This window comes from Euprymna scolopes, chromosome 10 (genome assembly GCF_053919585.1).
Source record: "Euprymna scolopes isolate OS-2025 chromosome 10, ASM5391958v1, whole genome shotgun sequence".
In the NCBI taxonomy this organism is placed as follows: Eukaryota; Metazoa; Mollusca; class Cephalopoda; order Sepiida; family Sepiolidae; genus Euprymna; species Euprymna scolopes.
In genome coordinates, this window is record NC_136491.1 from 96,464,422 (window position 1) to 96,484,831 (window position 20,410).

General features: G+C 32.0%; 1 protein-coding gene across 28 annotated transcripts in view; it reads right to left on the reverse strand.

Annotated features, from left to right (window-relative positions):
* LOC145286154 (uncharacterized) overlaps positions 1-20,410 on the reverse strand; it is an 811,438-nt gene that overhangs the window by 253,364 nt on the left and 537,664 nt on the right. For 14 of the 28 annotated variants that reach the window (XM_080134923.1, XM_080134910.1, XM_080134902.1 and 11 more), the window contains one exon: positions 16,744-16,779. The exons of the other annotated variants lie outside the window; for them this stretch is intronic. In XM_080134923.1, the coding sequence (XP_079991049.1) occupies positions 16,744-16,779 (36 nt within the window). The remainder of the gene's footprint in view (positions 1-16,743; positions 16,780-20,410) is intronic. 28 annotated transcript variants of the gene reach the window in all.

Genomic DNA, 20,410 nt, shown 5'->3' on the forward strand with positions numbered 1-20,410 from the left:
TTTCTGTCAAAAACTGGTTTTGTTAATCATATGAAATCACGCAATCAAAGACAGGAACAACAGTCTTATGAGGAGGCTTTTACATCCCACTTGGCAACGCTAAGTTATCATACGTGTGGTCTAATCTGCAAATCTAAAAGTGGCCTGACACGGCATTCAAGGATTCACAATATTATCATGTGATCATCTTTACAAGAAGGAAAATGTTTTATGCCACATTTGTGAACTTTCATGTAGGACTAAAGCTGGATTGAAGAGTCATCACACACAGGCGGAATAACACTTAAGGAATAAATGGCTAACTTCTGTCAAGAAGTAGCAATTATCATATATATATATATATATATATATATATATATATATATATATATTTGAATCCTTTGAGATGAGGCTTTATAATTTGTGTATTCATTTTTTTTTTTTACTGTTATCCTCATCTTCATAGTTGTTGCTGTTTCGCCACATTTCGGCCAATTCACCCTTTAGATGACCAGAAGAAGGCCTGAGGATGAGTTGGCTGGAACGTGGTGAAACAACAAACTATATATCAATGATTTTAATTCTTTAAGTTTAATCTTCAGATGCATTTGTTTTGCAATTGTGAAGCATTACATATATGCGAAAGCGAGAGAAAAAAGCACGAGGGAGCGAGAAAGATGCTTGAACTGATACAGAAGTACGCAGATCATTTTTTTAAAACCAAATATGCAGATATTGATAGTGTATGAGATGTGTGCAGGGATGCAGAGTCGGAGGTTTTGAAAGGAATCGGAGTTGGATTTTTGAATTTCCACAGAAACAACAAACTGAATATTGGAACACTTTAAAATAAGGAATTAGAGATTCTAGGAATTGGAGTAGAAATTTGGGAAATCCTAAGAGTCAGAATTAAACCTTATACTTTCTGACTCCATGATCCCAGGCATGTATATTATATGCATGTTTATATATATACATATGCGTGTATGAGTGTGTGTGGATATATATATATATATATATACCAGGTTAAAGGTATTCAAGAGTGATAACTACTGAATTTAACGAGGTTATTAAGAGTGCTCAATAAAAGAAGAGCGAGATATATTTTTATTAATATAAACAAATTTACATGGTCATGATACTTAACATGCCAATGGTTCGGACAAATCGTTGGTTAAAACAAGAAGTCCTCATGAAGCGACTTAATAAATGGTTGCTTTCTACAGAAGAAACCCGTCCTCAAACCAAAATTAGGTTTAAGGCTCTAAACCATTTATTAAGTCGCCTGACGAGAACTTCTGGTTTTAACCGATCATTTGTCCGAAACATTAGCATGACCATGTAAATTTGTTCATACTAATAAATATATGCATGTGTGTGTATATTTATATTAGATCATTTAGAATGAAATGTCCAATTCCGTTAATCACATTTTTGTTGAATAACTTTCACATTTTTTTTTTTTTTTTTTTTTTTTTTTTTTTACTGTGGCTTCATAAGTTTTATACCATACGACATTATCTTCGTCATCTGACATATAATTTCACGATTTAGAGATTTCAAATGTTTATCTTGAAACCCAAGGATAAATCAAGCATTCATGATTCTTATGAACACGAATTCTGTTGTGGGACAAATGCCTTTCAGGCTCTAGAAACATGAATGAAGTCTTTGGTGACAATGTGGAAAGCAAGAGAATTGTGCGCCGATAATTTGACAAGTTTTGCTTTGGCGATTTCAGTCTTGAAAATCAGCCCATTGTCGGCCTGAACACAAGAGCGATGATAATGAACTGAATCGATACGGGGATACATTTGTAAAACAACGTGTGCTTTAGCAGATTTAATGTTTGAACTCTGATTGTATTGGACCATTTAGATAAAAAAAACTGGACAAGTGGGCATTACATGAATTGAGAGAGCATCAAATAACATGTTGCCTTGAAACTTGTTGTTTCTTACTGCCATGGTAGAACACAGAACTATTTTTATTACCTGTGACGAAAAATGGATTCTCTTCAACAATTTCAAAAAAGTTAAAGATGAAATCTCAAAAAAATACTCCAACAATGGTGTGCCATCAAAAGAAGTTTATTGGTCATCAGCTAATATCATTTATTACAGCTTCATGAGATCTGATAGAGCGATATCAGCGGACATATGCATCACACAACTGGATAGAGTGATGAAGAAACTTGCATATCAGATTATTGAATAGGGATCGGCCAAGCTTCTTGAAAGACAATGCTCGACCTCGTGTTGCACGGAGAACGTTGCTCAAAATATGGCAGTGGAAATTAGAAATATGCTCTTATCCACCTTATTCACCAGACTTAACGCCAACTGATTACCATTTGTTCCAAGCAGTAGGCAACTTTTTACAAGAAAACATCCAAAAGAACAGGCAAAAAACATCCTTCAGTGATTTTATCGCCTCTTGCTCTCCACAATTCTTTGTTGCTGGTATCAGTAAGTTACCAATAAAATGGTTTGGGTGCATATTTCGATCAAGCCTTTTACTTTTTGTTTATGATATTGCAAAATAAAATGTCAGTATTAAATCGAACATTGCATTCTTTATGATCATTATATATATATATATATATATATATATATATATACACACACATAATATGCATGTGTGTGTGTGTGTGTGTGTGTGCATATACATATGTGTGTGCACATATTTATGTGTACTCAAAAAAAATAAAAATCAATCTCCCTCTCCTACTTCCATCAACACATACCTCTCGCCATCGGGTGAATAAAAAAGACTTTGACCATAACAGGAACTGATAAGTAAAAATTGAAATAAATAAAATATACTAAAATGATTAAATAATTCATTTTGTGATCAGAAAAAGAAGCATAATGAAAAATAATAATAAAAAAAATGTTATTTTAACACATCCTTTGCATCAACACAGTTAAAAATGAACAACAAATAATGGTTATTTTTGTATTCTGATTGTTTCATGAGTAAATTACAATACACTGTTGCTGTGATGTAGGGCAGAAAAGACAGCTCATGTGGACACTGAGATGTTTCCTTTTTATAAGTATAACATTGAATAAAACCTACACCAATTGGCAAACGTTAAAGATCACTGCCAGAGCAGAGTGCAAGAAGAATTCTATAGATGCAGTAAAAATGATTGTATGTTGTTGTTTTCCTTTAATACTATTAAATAAGGAATCATTTTGATTAAAAATCCAGTTAGTATTACGCATGAAAACTTGAGAAAAGCAAGCTTGAAATCAAAATTAACTGAAAAAAAAAATATATATATATATATATATATATATATATATATATATATATATATATATATATATATATATTAATATGATAGCGTGTGTTATTTACTGTGTCACACTTATATCCAGGTCGTTTAATTGTTATGTACTTCCATTTCTTGTCATAAATAATTTTACCAAGAATTTTTCATAAGTTTTGGTTTCAGTTTCGATTATAACTAATGCCACTCCAGTAATCTATTTATTTTTATAAATAATTTTATCAAGAATTCTTCATAAGTTTTGGATTCGGTTATGGTTGAAGGAACTAAAGTTATATATATATATATATATATATATATATATATATATTTTTTTTTTATATATAGGTTTTTATTTCGGTTTCAATTCAAGCTAATGCACCCATGGATATATTTTTTATTTTTGAAATCGTAACTTTATAATATATAAAAATCGATAGAACATTAACTCTGTAATAATATGAATGAAATCTGCAAGAATTAAAATATCATATTTAAGCATACTTTATGATCAGGCTTTGTCGGGCGTTCGTGCTAGCTTAGATAAATACTTTTGCAGTTTTAACAAAAAAGCTACAATAATATCAGAGCGTCTCCATTTACACTGAACATCTACAGAATGCCAACATCAATATATTACATATGAATGAGCCCCCTGTTGAATTTCCACAGATCCCGCTAGTATATATATATATTTAGAGAGAGAGAGAGAGAAAGCAGTGGTAGCAATTACATATGATTACATAGATTTTGAATCCGTATTTGTTTTCCAAGATCGGCACTGATTAGTGGAAACATTCATCTTCCTTTCTGGCTTGCCCAATCAGAGACCATCTCTCAGGTGAGCTGAGCACGTGATAGAATTTGATAAAAAGGATTAACACACAATTTAGTTCATCTTTTCTGTCCAGGAGACGAAAGTGAACTGATCCTTTCATAGCAAATTTTTCAACTCCAATCTTCTCTCTTGGAGTGCAATCAAACCATCCTGGGCCATCCGGCCCTGGGGTTTGACAAGTACAATGAACTTACCATAACCCATATACATATACGTACATGACCCTGATTTCATCACAAGTGTACGGTACCCATTCTTCATAAATTAACACTCTCCGCTTTCTTACTCGTCTGGAATTTCTAACCTTTTGTCTTTGGTATCGAGATTGGTATCGTTTTGAAGCTCGACCCTTCGGATGACAAATATTGAAAAAGTGGCTAAAAACATTAAGTCCTTTACCCTCAACTGGGCACTTTTCTACAGGGAGGAGTCGCTTATTTTGCCGATATTTTCGAAAGTCATCCCCTCTTTTTGATTGACTAGCCTTGATTTAAACCTTCGCCACTTCCGGTTTGGCGATGGACGCAACGGCAAAGACGTCACTTTTTTTTCACGTTCTTTTCCTCCTTCACGTTACGAGTTCGAGTGTGCCTGCCTACTATTATTTATTTATTTTTTTTTTGCTCAACACACCTCCAAACACCGAGCAACGCTGCACACCCAGGCTAGTGACATATATAGATTGGCTACTCATCAGAAACTATTCTTTGTTCAATGACTTATAGAGATCGGATACCTATCATTAACTTAATTTTTTGTCTTATGACGTATATAGAATGGTTACCCACTGGAAACTCTATTCTTTGTCTCATGTCTTATATGAATTGGATACATATCATGAATTCTATTCTTTGTCTTATATGGATTGGCTACCCATCATCAACTCAGTTTCTCATCTCATGACTTATATAGATTGGCTACTCACCGGAAACTCTTCAAACATTACAAATATCTTTCATTTCAAAAGGTTTTATCTTTGCATATTCTTAACTTGGGATATATATATATATATATATATATATATACATATGTGTGTGTGTGTATAATTATTTTTTTACTATAATAATTATTAAATACCTACGGACACTAGTGTTTCATCCTTTCGGGAATCTTCAGTGCAGGGTGTCACGATTAATACCAGTCGAACGATTTGAACCCCCGCATCACGAAACATCTCTGGCTCGATTAGCGAAGACCTAATCCATTCGGCTACCATTAACCGCGTGAAATAACATCGAATTTAAACATTTTTTTAATTTTAAATGTTCATTTATGTCATATATATATATATATATATATATATATATATATATATATATAGTGAATAACTGACAAAAAACTATATTCCCAAATTTATGATGTTGACCATCTTTTAATTTATTCCTTTAATTCAGTTGACATTTACAATTCTTGACAGTATCTGTTTCGTAGTACAAAATCAATCACTTAATTATTATATCAATCAATTTCTTCTGATGAGTTAAGGACATAATAGATTCACTGATTGATAAAATAATTAAGTGATTGATTTTGCCCTACGAAACAGATACTGTCAAGAATTGTAAATGTCAATTGAATTAAAGGAATAAATTATAAGATGGTCAACATCATGAATTTTCGAATATAGTTTTTTTGTCATTGATTCACTATATTGCTCTGTAATTACATTGAACTTCTTAAAAAAGGGTTGGTATATAAGAAAATATATTTCTACAAAAATATATATATATATATATATATATATATATATAGCAGATCCTTGCTAATGAAGCCAGACATGATTTCAGTTGCCAGGGTCCGAATCTCTCGACTGGCGTTAATCATGGCACCCTGCACTGATGATTCCCAAAAGGATAAAACACTAGTGTCTGTGGATATTTAATAATTATAATAAATAATTATATCAGCCCCTTTAAGAAACTTGTTTCTGATCGTTGAGCACTTTCAGTTGTCATAAGTCGGTCAACTTAGCGCTAATGCGTAGATCGTCATATAATGATTAGATCACTCTGACTGACGTTAAAAGCATTTAATAAGAATAAACGTTTAATTTCAACTGTATCTCTCACGGTTGTTGGTAGCTGAATGGTTCGGGTCCTTGCTAATGAAGCCAGACATGACTTCTGTTGCCGGGGTTCGAATCTCTCAACTGGCGTTAATCGTGACACCCTGCACTGATGATTCCTGAAAGGATGAAACACTAATGTCTGTAGGTATTTAACTATTATAGTAAATATATATATATATATATATATATATATATATATATATATATATGTCATCCACATACAGTACTGTTTCGCTGTTTCACAGCTCACCAGTGTGGCTAGAGAAGCAACTACCTCAAGCTAAGAGCGAAACCCGATCGCCAAAACAACAGTTGGAGCTTCTAACCATTGCTCTATACGGCTGCTGCTATGCAGATAGTGAATTAACAATATTTTGACACTGTCCATATAATATCTAAGCAAGTTCTCAGTGCAGAAACTAGGTTTATATTTATGAAGTAAAAGCTATGCCAAAAATCAATATTTTGTGTACTTCATGACATTTAACTATTCTAATAAGTATCATATGTACCAACGACATTGTTTTCAATCTTATAATGAACATTGGAAGTATTTATTTTTACATTTGAGAAACTTTCTGCATTTGAGTTGCTGCTTTTCCATAATTGCACCTCCATGCATAGAGGCAGTCTGGCGATGCAATATATACGGCATTAGTTTAATAGGATGGATATATACACAAAGGATGAATCAGAAAACAGTTTCAGATGCATATATTTCAAAGAACATTAAAATTGAAAAATTTTGCCATAATTTGACACATTCTTGGAGCATTTGAGTCGGAAAGGTAAGAAGCTTTTTAATAATGAAATAAAAATTATAAAGATTTTTAAAATTTTATTTTGTTATTTTTGTTATCTTGTTATTATCAGATTTTTATCATAATGAATTTTTATCTCATTTATATTTGTGGAAAATTGAAACAACTCATTGTGAAGGATTCCAATAAATTAACAACAAATAATGAAACGAAGAAAGTTGGAAGAAAAGAGAATGGAAGAAAGAGAAATGGTTAGATAAAAAAAAAAGAATAAGAGAAAAAAAAAAAAAGAATAAGAGAAAAAAAAGAAAAGTTGAAAGAATAAAAAGAATGAATGAAACATCAAAAGGAAAGAAAGAGAAAAACTAACAAAAAAATTAGAATAAAAAAAAAGCAGAACGAAATCTTTTGAAATAAATAATGAAGAAATAACAGAGAAAGAAATATTATGAGAATCAAAGAACTTTTTTAATAAAAAAAAAGAAAGAAAATGAGAAAAATAGAAAAAAAAACATTTTTTTTTTCAGTAAATATAAAATATTCCTAAAATTTGAAGCTCTTTAAATATATTGTTTTATTTTATTTATTCTTTTTGCTTTGTACCCCCCCCCCCACCTCCAACCAAGCATATCGCCATTCGGACATAATAAGTTACTATCTGGGATCGTGTCTACTAAGGGACTATAGGAAAATGTCTGTTCTCATTACATTTAAACTTTTGCAGGTAGCAGGAAGGGATTTTTTAAGTCTAGAATTCCGAGAAAAGGAACTATTGGAGTAGAAGACTTTCCAACATCTGCAGACGTTCAACGGTGAAAGAGCGAGATTTTGCTGCTTATTAGGTTAGTTAGGAGTATGTACTTCGAGGGGGGATACAAGTATTATAAGTTCATCAGAGCACGTTCCATTAAAGTACTCATTTATTTTTTTATTTGAAAAAAAAAAAAAAAAAAAAAAAAAGAAAAGTCTTTGAACAAGGTTGGAATGGATTTAGCCAACTTTGAATCCAAAGTGGAATATTGAAGAATATGAAGCAACTTCTTGCAGATTTCACAAAGAAAACTCTTAAAAGGTGTGTCTACCAATTGTTTGGTCTAGTCTCACCTGATTATATAAAAAACAAACAAACAAACTCAAAACAGATTTCATTATTTCTAGATGAAATGAAAATTTTCAAATAGAAAATAGAGACCACTCCAAGATGCAAGTTACACAAAAAAAAAAAAAGAAACTCAGCAAAATCGTTATACATAAAAATATTTGCATCACAAATGCAATTATAAAATTGTATCAAAGTCGAAAATGAACTACTAAAAAATAAATTCATTTTGTAAAATTCCAAAAAGAAAATTTCATTCATATTCTTACATAAACTTCAAGGAATTTATTTAAAAAAAAAATAAAAACTGATAATTATTTTTATCATTATTAAGACCGAATAAATAATGTTACTATTTAAAGCTTTTTAAAAGAGTGCATAAATGGCTTAATAGATACAAACATAAACTATAGAGTTGACTATGCAGGTTTCAAATTGTATCAAATGTTACAAACTTTTATGGTTATCTCCCTTTAATAGAACTCTTAAAAGAAACTGATAAGTCAAAGATGGCTTTCTTGCATGCTGCAGTGGTAACAAAAAATTACCAAAACTCTAATATATCTATATAAACGTCAATGTCTATGCGTTCCATGCAGAAAGACAAAATAGAAAATCTACATAAAAGCTAAAAGTGTATTCTTATGTAAAATTTTTCTGGGGAAAGCAAATGAAAGGAGTCCCGGATCTTTAAAAGCACCCCAAAGGGAGTTATGATAGTAAAATCCTTCTTAAAATTGTGTCTTTTTTTTCTCTCAAAGGAGTCACCACTTATCAAGGCCTGAAGACCACTCAAGGATAAGGATTAATGAGTGTAAGGTGGTCGCTGAGACAACATCATAATAATGGGTAGTGGTTAAAATTTGGTAGAATTTGATTATTTAAAAGCAGACGACTCCAGAATAGGTTTAAGACTCCTACAATAAATACGAGAATTGTTCATATGGACCTGAAGCAAAAGTAAATAGGAGGCTTTACTTTTGGAACGATGCTCATATATCTTGCAAAATGCATATCTCTGCTATTGTGTGTGTGTGTGTGTGAGAGAGTTCCTTATAGGTTCTAAAACGGCTGAGCCTATCTTTTGCAAATTTCACACAAAGTTAATTTATATGTCTGGCAGTGTTCTTAGATATGTTTTATACAGAAATTCATCTGATAAGTATCGAAAATAAAATAAAAATCCGATCTTAAAAATAGTTTTTCTTCTCTTATAGATAAAATAATTTTTACAAGGGAATATTTTACGTTACACTAGTGTAACCTAGGCTGGGGTAGCATAAAATATTCCCATGTAAAAATTATTTTTTATCTATAAGAGAAGAAAGACTATTTTAAAGATCATCTCACACACACACACACACACACACACAAAAAGTTCCTTTATATAATAGCAGAGATAAATACACCAGCATCAGTATTCACCTTATCACTCAAGTAGCAGAAGGCAACTTCAACATCAAGTCGAGCGCCATCACTGCAGACCATCCTTGATATATTTATCTACTGGCTGGACGCCCGGTGTTGCCTGGTCATAAAATACGTTTAAACATGAAATTTTAATTTATGCAGATTGTGTATGTATCATTATAGAATCAGTTCTCTATTGAATATTATATATTACAAAGAATAATTTGCCCGGTGGACTAATTCGAAAAAAAAAATTTTTTTTAAATAATAATGATAATGTCGTTCATCAAATTTCGTCTGTCCGTTAACAATATCACGGGAAAAAAAAAAATCTTACAATCTAAAAAAAAAAAAAAAAAAAAAAAAAAAAAAAATATCAACGGTGGCCATTTAATTTTTACTTTATACCATCGGAAATCATAAGTGGTATATGTAAAATTACTGAATATTTTAATAACATATCTAGATAAATAGTTAGTGTGAACACCAGCAAATCATGATTTTTTTTTCGTGTCATTTTTTGACAGAGGACATACTCTAAAATTGTAAAAAGAAAATTCATTCAAGTGATGTCCAGCCGGATACAGGAATTGACGGCTACGACTCTCCATTCATCCCTCTCCGTTGAAGCAATCATGAATTCATTGTTGCTCATCATTAACAACCTGATTCATGCTGTTTCTCGAAAATGTTTTGATGTATTGCCATAGTTTTCTTTCGTTCTACAGACAGTAGGTTGCCATTTCTTTCTGTCTGAGCAGTACCGATATTGGGTGATTCTCCTGACCATTGTACCCAAAGAAATCTTCTACCCAACACAACTAAATACGAAACCATGAACAGAATTATTCCTGATTGTTTCCTTATTACGTCAGTCACTTGCTTTTCATAACCTCATCTTACCTTGATCGGGGAGCTGAAGTGGGTTCTCAAACTTGGCCAAGACTAGTGGAAGAAGAAAGGAGGCATCCTTATTTTCCTTAGAGAGTAGTGCTGCCCTGTCATCGTATACAGCACCTAGTATTCCCAAATGGTCACTCATCTGGTATTGGCCAGGCACATTGCTTCTTAACTTTCGTGATCTGGTGAAAACCGATGTGCCAACATGATTATGCTTTATAAAAAAAACATTAATGAAAGCCCATTTTTTTTTAAATTTGAAATTTATATAACCAACTAGCATGCAGCAAAGTTAATTTATAAAATAAAAGATGAAAACCAGATCCAAAAGTAAACTTCTTACCGTTATACGATTCCAATCGATGTGTTCGTTTCATCATCATATAATGTGGTAAGTCTTAAGAATCGCGTCCAGCGCAAAATGTGAGAAAACAAATATTAAAAGAGGAATCATTCCGAGTTAAAATTCATTTAGCATTATGCACGTAAACTTGAGTAAACCATGCTGGAAATGTGTCAACATGATGTGAATAAGGTAAATCAAAACAAGATGGCTATCGAATTTGACCTGATGTTATGTTTATCTAAAAACGAAACTAGAATGGTAACTCGAAATGATTCCTCAGTTAATAATATTAATTAATAATATTTAACAAAAACAACAACGGAAAACAATTTTTATACAGAAGATTTTCTCACATTATGCTCTGGCCGTGATTCTTAACATTTATCCATAATGTTCAGTTAAAAAAAAAACTTTTCATAATAACATAAAGTTAGTAATTATTTTCAGTTAAACTCTTTTACCTTTTCACAAACGTTAATGTCACCTGTGATCACTAATAAACATTTTAGTTGCTTTATTAGTTTGAACAAAACCAAAACGTGCAGCTGAAATGCAATCTATGCAATCTGTCTGTGTGTGCAGAACGGTCTCTACCAAACTACTCTGTCAAATCTTTGTCTACAGACTTGAAGCGATATATAAGAACAAATCTTAGGACGTATCTGATTTTTTATATAGGTTAGAATTACATCTTTGACCCAAATGAGCCGGACATCATCATCATCATCATCAGCTGTTTTAACAGCGTCGGCGACCTCGGCTCTCCAAATTGTAGAGCCATGATAATCTTGGGAACACAAGTAAAGACGCTTTCCGTCTTGATTTGGGGGGGGGGGCATCTCTCCCAGAGAGTTAAACACGTCCCTAGATACCAACCTGGAAATTTCTATGACTCTGTGTGGTATATATGGTGTGTAGCCCTCCCAAATAGTCATCTATCTGGTACTGGCCAGACTCATCATTATTTAATTTCGTTGATCTGGCGAGAACCGGTGTGGCAACGTGATTGAGCCAAACAGGTGGAAAAAAAATTAAAAAAAAAAAAAAAAAGTTCATATCATTTTTTTTTTTTTAGATATGTCCAATAAGAAACTGTGTCCATCGATTAGTCTCTCTGCCACATTTAAATTTGCATTATTAAGTTTGAAACAGAGTCAGACGAATTTGGGAGAAGTTGAACTCGGATTTTTAAATCAAACAATTAACATACAGTCAGAATATTAAAATAAAGAGTTAAGGTCGAATATTTTGGAATTTTAAAAGTTAAGAGTCGAAATGTTTTGTCATCATAGTTGGACCTAATAATTCTGAATTTTTAAGATGGGGATTAATTATTTGTATTATTTGAATTCTTCGGACTACTGTTCTCATGTTGAATCTTATTTTCAAAACGTTTCAGTTCAGGTAACCTCCAACTTTCTTCAGGTGTATCTTGTTGAATTCGGAACTTTCAATCTCCAGAAGAGTGTAACTCACAATGAGGTTTTTAACAATTACTTTATCCATTACACCACAGATCCTTGCGGTAAAATTCAGTTGTAAGTCAAGCTCATCTGAAAATTGAAGGATCAATCTTCAGTGCGAGCAACACTAAAAATACAACTATGAATTACTCATGGCTGATGGAACAAGAACATGCTACACTTGTGGATTAAAGTGTTTGGTTTGAAATTCCTGCCGATTCCAGAGTTCAACAAGATACACCTGAAGAACGTTGAAGGTTATATCGACGAAAACATTGTAAAAATCACAATCAAGATGAGTAAGTTGTTCAAAGAATCAAACTGCACAACGCTGATCTAAAACAGCATGCCTATCAGTAAGCATGCAAATATAATGGACATATTCCTATGCAGATATAATGGACACATCCTAAGAATGGATCCATTCTCGTTGTTTAGTATGTAACATGCTTTGTGTTACTTAAATATCATGACATGTCAAAAGCAACTCTAACATTACAAGTGAATATAAAATAAAAGAAAAAAACTAAGATTTTGATAATATTAATAATAAGGTTTAAGGACAAAAAATAATAATAATAAAAAAAGACAAAACATGTCTATTAGTTTCAATAGCCATGATTCCCAACCATTTCGTGTAAAGAATCAATTTTTAGTTAGGACATTTTGGAAGAAGCCATATATATATATATATATATATATATATATATATATATATATATATATATATATATATATATATATATATATATATATATATATAAATAAAGTTAAAATAAAAATCAATTCAGCATTCTTGCCATTTCATTTGACTTTTATTCTTGCTCTATATTACATTGAGCTCTACTACTTAAGATTTCCTACAAAAATTACTCTATCCTTCACGGATCAAATACATGCACACACTAATATATATATATATATATATATATATATATATATAATTTATACATATAAATCCTTAATTTAAGGAGCTCTCTCTCTCTCTATATATATATATATGTGTGTGTGTGTGTGTGTGTGTGTGTGTGTGTGTGTGTGTGTGTGTGTGTGAGTGTGTGTGTGTGGTAACGAATAGGCTCCTATATGGTTGACTATTTTAAAAAACTGATTACATATAATGATAGATGTATCGAGACACAGGAATGGGTATGTTTGATCTAACAGAACGGTGGTTCATTAAAATTGTGGGGTTCGCGCCTGGCCTCCATAGAATGGAAATAGGCACAAACTTTAATAAAGACTTTTCATATCTATTTGTGCAAGTATAGTTTGATAATTATGTTTCAGTTTGAAGAAATATGGTATAATAAAATTATGGGGTGTTCATTGCGCCTTACCTCCATAGAATGGAAATATGTCACAAAGTTTAACAAGGTTTTTTAATATAGACCCACAGAATATTGTGATAAGTGTTTCAGTGTGAACAGGTGTGGTATAATAAATTATGGGGTTTATCTATTCTATTTTTACTTTAATCATATTTTGCTTTGGTTTTGATACTCCCAAATTCGAAGCTATCTCTTTACGACCCTTCCTTTTCATAACCTATCATACTTTCATAAATCAGGGTCCATTTTCTGTAGGCTGTTTTTGAACCCAGTCAATGACGGGTACTTTTGCTAGTATATATATATATATATATATATATATATATATAATGAAAGTTATGAAAATTATATTCCATTGATGGAAAATAGAAAAGGAAACCAAAATCATTTATTTATTCATCAACGTTTTATCTTATTTTGTATATTTGTGCTGTTGTGTCTTCTATTGCAAATAAAACCAGTTTTGCATGCAATATACTCTGCTATTAGAGGTGGTAGACTTATCGCAATTTTATAGCTTAGGTTTCGGCCAATGAGACTTGCCAATACAGCATGCTAAATTGAGCAATGTGAACCTCATTCATGAATAAGTTTTTTAAAAAATACAAAATTTTATTTTTAAAGAATTGTTTAAAACTCGAAATAAAAATAAAAATAAAATAAAACCTGTGTTTTACATGTTCACATTTTCGTGTATACATATTTTGTTTATATATTTTTTCAGTTTTCATAAATTTGACTTCCCTCAACGCAACACAAAGTGTAGTATCTGTTCTGATGCTACACTTCAATGCTTTTGTTCTCGGTTAGTGGAGGAGAAATCCTTCGCGACTGAAACAATTTTTTTTATTTTTGTTCCTTTCACCACATTAAAAACTGACCTTGGTGTCTAACTCTGCCCTCGTAGGGAGGCAAAGTAAATAGGAACGATTAATCGTCCCAGCACTATATATTTCCACATTATTTATCCAATAATGAGCATCGTTTCGATGTGATTAGGTGACCCATCAAAAGGAAAATAACTGAATTTTCCCAAATATAAGTAATACGGTTGCTCAACGTTCAATTTATATTCGTTTACCGTGATTAGGTTCAGTAAGTGAGAAATTCGCCAAGCAAATCAGCTCAACCATAGAAAAATGCTATTTTGCTTTCAATGTACATGTGTTCTTTACGAAACCGTTAATGGCATCCTCTCGAAAAGACGTCTTATCCCTCCCCACCGTAACAATAATGTAATTTACCAATTTAAATGCAGTTGCAGTGGTGTCTATGTGGGTCGAACGACGTTAAGATTAGATAGTAGAGTCTAACAACACATACCTAGCAAAATCAGGAATGGGACTTACCTACCAACGGACGCTCAAAATAACACATCCGAGTCTTCCATAGCTGACCATTTGGTTAAAAACCTGTTATGTACTATGAATTTTAGCATTGACTCATTTACCATTTTCAGTTGTGCCCATTCCAATTTTCACCTGGAGATCTTTGAGACTATATACATGCATTTGAAGAGACCTCGTTGTAAACAGAAAGAATGTCTCCTCGGTTTCAACATGATTAGTCTCTAGGAGATTCCAGTATTGTACACAGATCATAAGGTATACTTGATTTTAAATATACATTGTCTCCCCGTTTTTTTCCTCCCTAATAATAAATCGCAATGCAGCTTAATTTTAGTACTACATATTGTGTCCCATGTTTCTTTGCCTTTTAATTATAAATAAAATCCCTCGATTCAGGCCTAGAAGAGTAAGACTGGTCAGTTGGCCTCCATTTTTTAAAATCTTTTCTGTTAATCATTCGTAATTCCAATATATATATATATATATATATATATATATATATATATATATATATATATACACACACACACACATATACATATATAGATATACATATATGAAATTTAAAATGGAGACAGATCTAGAGGCTAGATGTTTCACCCGTTTTATGCGTCTTTCTTAAGAGGGATCGTCAAAAAAATTGACCATCCCTCGAGAAAGCCCACATAAGATGGGCGGAACGTCGAGCCTCTAGGTCTCTCATTTTATATCGTTGGAGGAGTTTATCCATTATATATATATATATATATATATATATATATATTGGAATTTTTTTAAGCTCATAAAAAAGTAGTTTAATAGCTCAAATAATGTTTCTATTACTGGAGTTCTAAATATATTAATAAGGTAATAAAGCTCAAAGTTTACGTTTTTTATAAAACATTTTTATTCATACGATCCTTTCCGTCATTCCAAAATCTAGTCCTTATAAAAAAGAATGCATCGTGAAGTGTTGTAGTTTTCATACCAATGTATGAAACTACATTTCACGATGCATCCAAAATATTTTAATTGTTTCAATTTCTTTCTGCGAATAGAAATGAAGGTTGAAGTTTTCTTGATTTCTTTAAAGAAAAAAAAAAAAAGTAAAAACAAAAGAATATATTTGTTTGAGGAGAATTTTATGGAAATACTTCCGTTGATTTAAAAAAAAATAAAAAATTTGTTGGAGCAAATTCATTAATGAAGCATTTCAAATTTAAGTTTTCAATATCAAGATTAATGTCTTTTGGAATGGCTGTAACGATCGTATGAATAAACAAATGTTTTTAAAAGTAAACTCGGAATTTTATTACCTCAGCGTATACAAGTAAAATTATATAAACGTCAGAAAAGGCCCTAGGCAGATCGACTTACGCTTCAACATTAACTGTTATTGAGCCCCTGATGAAATGGTTAGCGTAATGTAGATCAATCTGCGTAGGGCCTTTTTTTGGTATTTATATAGTTTACCCATAAAAGCTCTGCGCATGTATTGAGTACTCTTGAAAATATGTAGCTTTTTTTAGTTCAATACATTTGAACTATATATATATATATATATATATATATATATATATGTATATATATATACAATGCTTTCGTTAGATCATTGTTAACCTCCCAAAAGCCTCAATATATATGAATGTATACTTCTGCGACTTAATAGAATGATCCCTTGGTTGGGAACCTGGGTTATAATCAGTCAGCCAATTACAAGATAAAAAAAAAAAGAAGACAGGTGGAGGAGTAGTAGTAGTAGTAGGAGGAGGAGAAGGAGGGGAAGTTAAGTGTCATGGCCAATCATGAACCACCAAGCAAGGTTAAAAATATATGCAAGCATTCTCTATGCACTGGGGAGGAAGGGTAAGAGTAGAGAAATTAAAGCAGTGGAGAAAAAAAAAAAAAAGGATATAATGTACAATAAGAGAGTGGCACTCTACCTTTGGAAAGCTTGCGTGGGAAAATACAACACATACCTACAGGAGAGAGAAACCATTTGATGATGAGGTACATAGCGCCATGCAACATGGTTACGCGCAGCATAAAAATCGAACAGCTTAGTGCGTTTCGATGTGCATATAAGTGCGTATACATATATAAATACACACACACACACATATAATAAATATACTGTGAAAGACTAGACAAATGCAATCAGATTTCAATCATAGATCTTATCACCTCTGGTGAAATCGATGATCAAAACACGATCGCATTCGTGTAGCTAGCCACCATATTTTGCCATTCTTATTGTTATAAAGCTTTACTAATGTATTTAGCATTATTGAAATAGATACAGGAATACTTGTCTCCCCAATATTCATATTTATTTTGGACTTATATTAGTATATGGGACGATTCCATAATTTTTACTAATTCCGATGCAATTACCGATTCTGTTCTACATTCCCTATTTCAATAGAATTACCAATTTCCAACTCTATTATTGCCTTAAAAAAGTGGAATTTGATTTTTTTTATGGTGGTGACGGGGGAGGTTACTGGGGAATCCACATCCACTTTTAAATCTAGATATAATTTTCTTTTTAATCTGACAAACTTCAGCTGGCAGACATGTTTGATTTTGATTGTGTCTGAAAGACAGATATAGACGAAATCTTAGATTGAAATAATAATTTAGAAAAAAAAAAAAAAAAATTTTAAAACAGTTTCAGAATTCAAAAACAATACAGATCAGTAAAAAATTTAATTTCACTGCGTTTGGTAAAAAGTCCTTTGTTATATATTTGTTCCAGATATTTGTTTTTAATAATCATTTCTTTATGACTAAAAATCCTTTATTAATTCGTTACAGGTTAAGTCAAGAATGAAATTTGACCATTTTTTCTTTTTACTCATATTCATTCCCCAAAATTAATTGCCATTAATTAGGGACCATGCCTGCAGGGACACTCTGAGTAGGGAGTTGAACAGCGAGATATCTGTTCACATCACATTTAAATTTATGTATGTTGGTATAGTTGGTAAAGCAAGATACAGGGAGAGAATTCCAAAGAGTGGTAGAGTTTGAAGGAATAAACTTTAAGCATAGAAGGCTGCTTGTTGTGTCAATCGATAGGGGCACCAATGAATTTCTAAAGAATTCTTTTTTGTGCTGAATAGGAGATTTTTTTTTTTTTTAACATATCTACTTAATACAGGGTGTCTCAAAAGAAGCTGGCGGATTGGAAGTTTGAATTCAACGGAAAGTATCACTCTATGATAAATACCCGCCCCTAAGTGGTGTAACGACTCATGATGACTTTAGTAAAGTTACTCTAGATGCTCTGAAAAAAATAAAAGAAAATATTAAAAATCAAGGAAGTTATGTATTGTTTTATCCGCCACCTTCTTTTAGTATAGCCTGTAGTTTTATATGTTGAGGTTTTGAACTATGATTACAAAATATTGATTGTGTCATAAATTTTGTATTCTACTGATTCATACTATATATCGTGATAGAGACAGATTCCAAAATGATTTTTGGAATCTGCTCTATGAAGTACCTCAAACCACTCTTTTTTTATATTTATTAACACAACAAGGTTTCTAAACGAAATGCTGTCCAATAGCAGTTGCAGAGGAAGGGAGACTCACAGATCACACACACACACACACACACACACACACACACACACACACACACACACACACACACACACACACACACACACACACAATTATATAAATAATATATTTATTCTTGCTAACAATAATAACAAAATAGAGAAACTAACGGATCATTTTCAAACAAACTTCGTATTAACTTTCATTTATGAATTAAATTCAAACAATAGTATTCCATTTCTTGACGTTCTCATAGACTCCAGCAAAGATGAATTCATTACTTCTCAGTATGAAAAAACTATTGCAACCAATTCCTGTATCCTGAACTTCAAAATGAATGTCCCTACCGATACAAGACCGCAATTATACAAAAATCTTATTAATCAAACACAATTAATCTTCTCAAATAAAAAAAAAATATTCTACAGCGAATTAAAGAATATCAAACAGGTCTTGATTAATAACCAATTCCCCAATTTCTTAGTAGATACACAAAATTAAATTAACAATTAGAAACCTAGACCAAAATAATAAAAACCAAGTAAACAACCCCCCACCCCATCAATATATTCTATCACAACCAGCTACACTACAACTTTAAATCAGATGAAAAGGTACCAAGGAATATAATACAGCGATATATATCCCGAATCAATAATAAGATCCGATTTGTCATCGATTACAAGAAATTAACAACTGCTAATCTTATAATTAAAAACAACACTTCCCGGACAACAAAATCAATCGATGAAACCAATGTAGTTTACCAATTCAAATCTCCCTTGGGAGAATGCATGTCCAACACCAATAGCTACATTGGACACACGACCATTACATTGTCCAGACGATTGCCTTATATTTTTCCGATACAAGCTCGATTTGCTAACACCTAAAACAATATGGCTGCCCACATTCCCAATTTAGAAAGGTCTTAGTTGAAAACACAAAAACCCTCCATATGGATTCAAACGTTAAAAGATTAAAAATATTGGAAACACTATATATAAAAATTAAACAACCAAAAATAAGCAATATAAATTTTGAAAATAGAAGTAACATTTTGAAGTGCCTGGGTACGTAACCACCCAATATATATATATATATATATATATATATATATATATATATATATATAAAGGTAATTCATCCTACTTTTTGCTAAAAAAGAAAAAAAGTTGAAGATCTACAAAGACGAGAGTGGTACCATAAAAACGAGCGATTTTTTTGCGCTGCAGAATTTATTTTTTTACATAGTCATCACCATTCTCAATGCACTTTGTCAGCGATGGAGTGGTGGCTAAGAATAGGCGTCTGCACCACACTATCAATCTGTCGTCACTCTGAAATCGATGAACCCATCTCCTAATTGTGCTAACATCAACTGCATCGGCTTCACAAACGTTCAACAGGTGTCGGTGTATTTTAACTGATTCAATTTCTCTCTGCATGGAAAAATTCAATGATGCATCTCTGCTTCTGAAGCACAATCATAACAGGAGTTGCTTTCTCACACCGTCAATATCTACAACAGATAGATGATATTTTCAGGCCAAATGCATAAGTTCAGTCAAAATAACAATGCAATAGCAATCCCCCTCGGACCTTTTTTGTGTGTATCTTTTCGAACTTGAGAACCTTTACGTAGAACTTGTGAATCTGTACAGAATTTCGAATGTAACCTTTTATTTAGCACACAGGGGTAGCTTGCTCTTTATCTACTACACCACAGGCCCGTGGCATAGTGGATAAAGTACTTGGTAAATTCAGTTTTAAGCTACAGTCTTTTGGGGATTGACGGTTCAATCCTCAGTGCGGGTGACACTCAAAATACAATTGAGAATTACTTAGAACTTCTATCCAGTCATGGCTGACGGAACAAGAGCATGTCACTCACGTGGATGAAATAAAGAGCTTTATTCAAAATTTTGTGCAGTTTCCAGAGTTCAACAGAACCTATCAATATGCGTGTTTGAATGTGACATAATCAGTAAATTTCATTTCAATTAATTTATTAAAACGAAAAAAAACAAAAAAAAAAAAA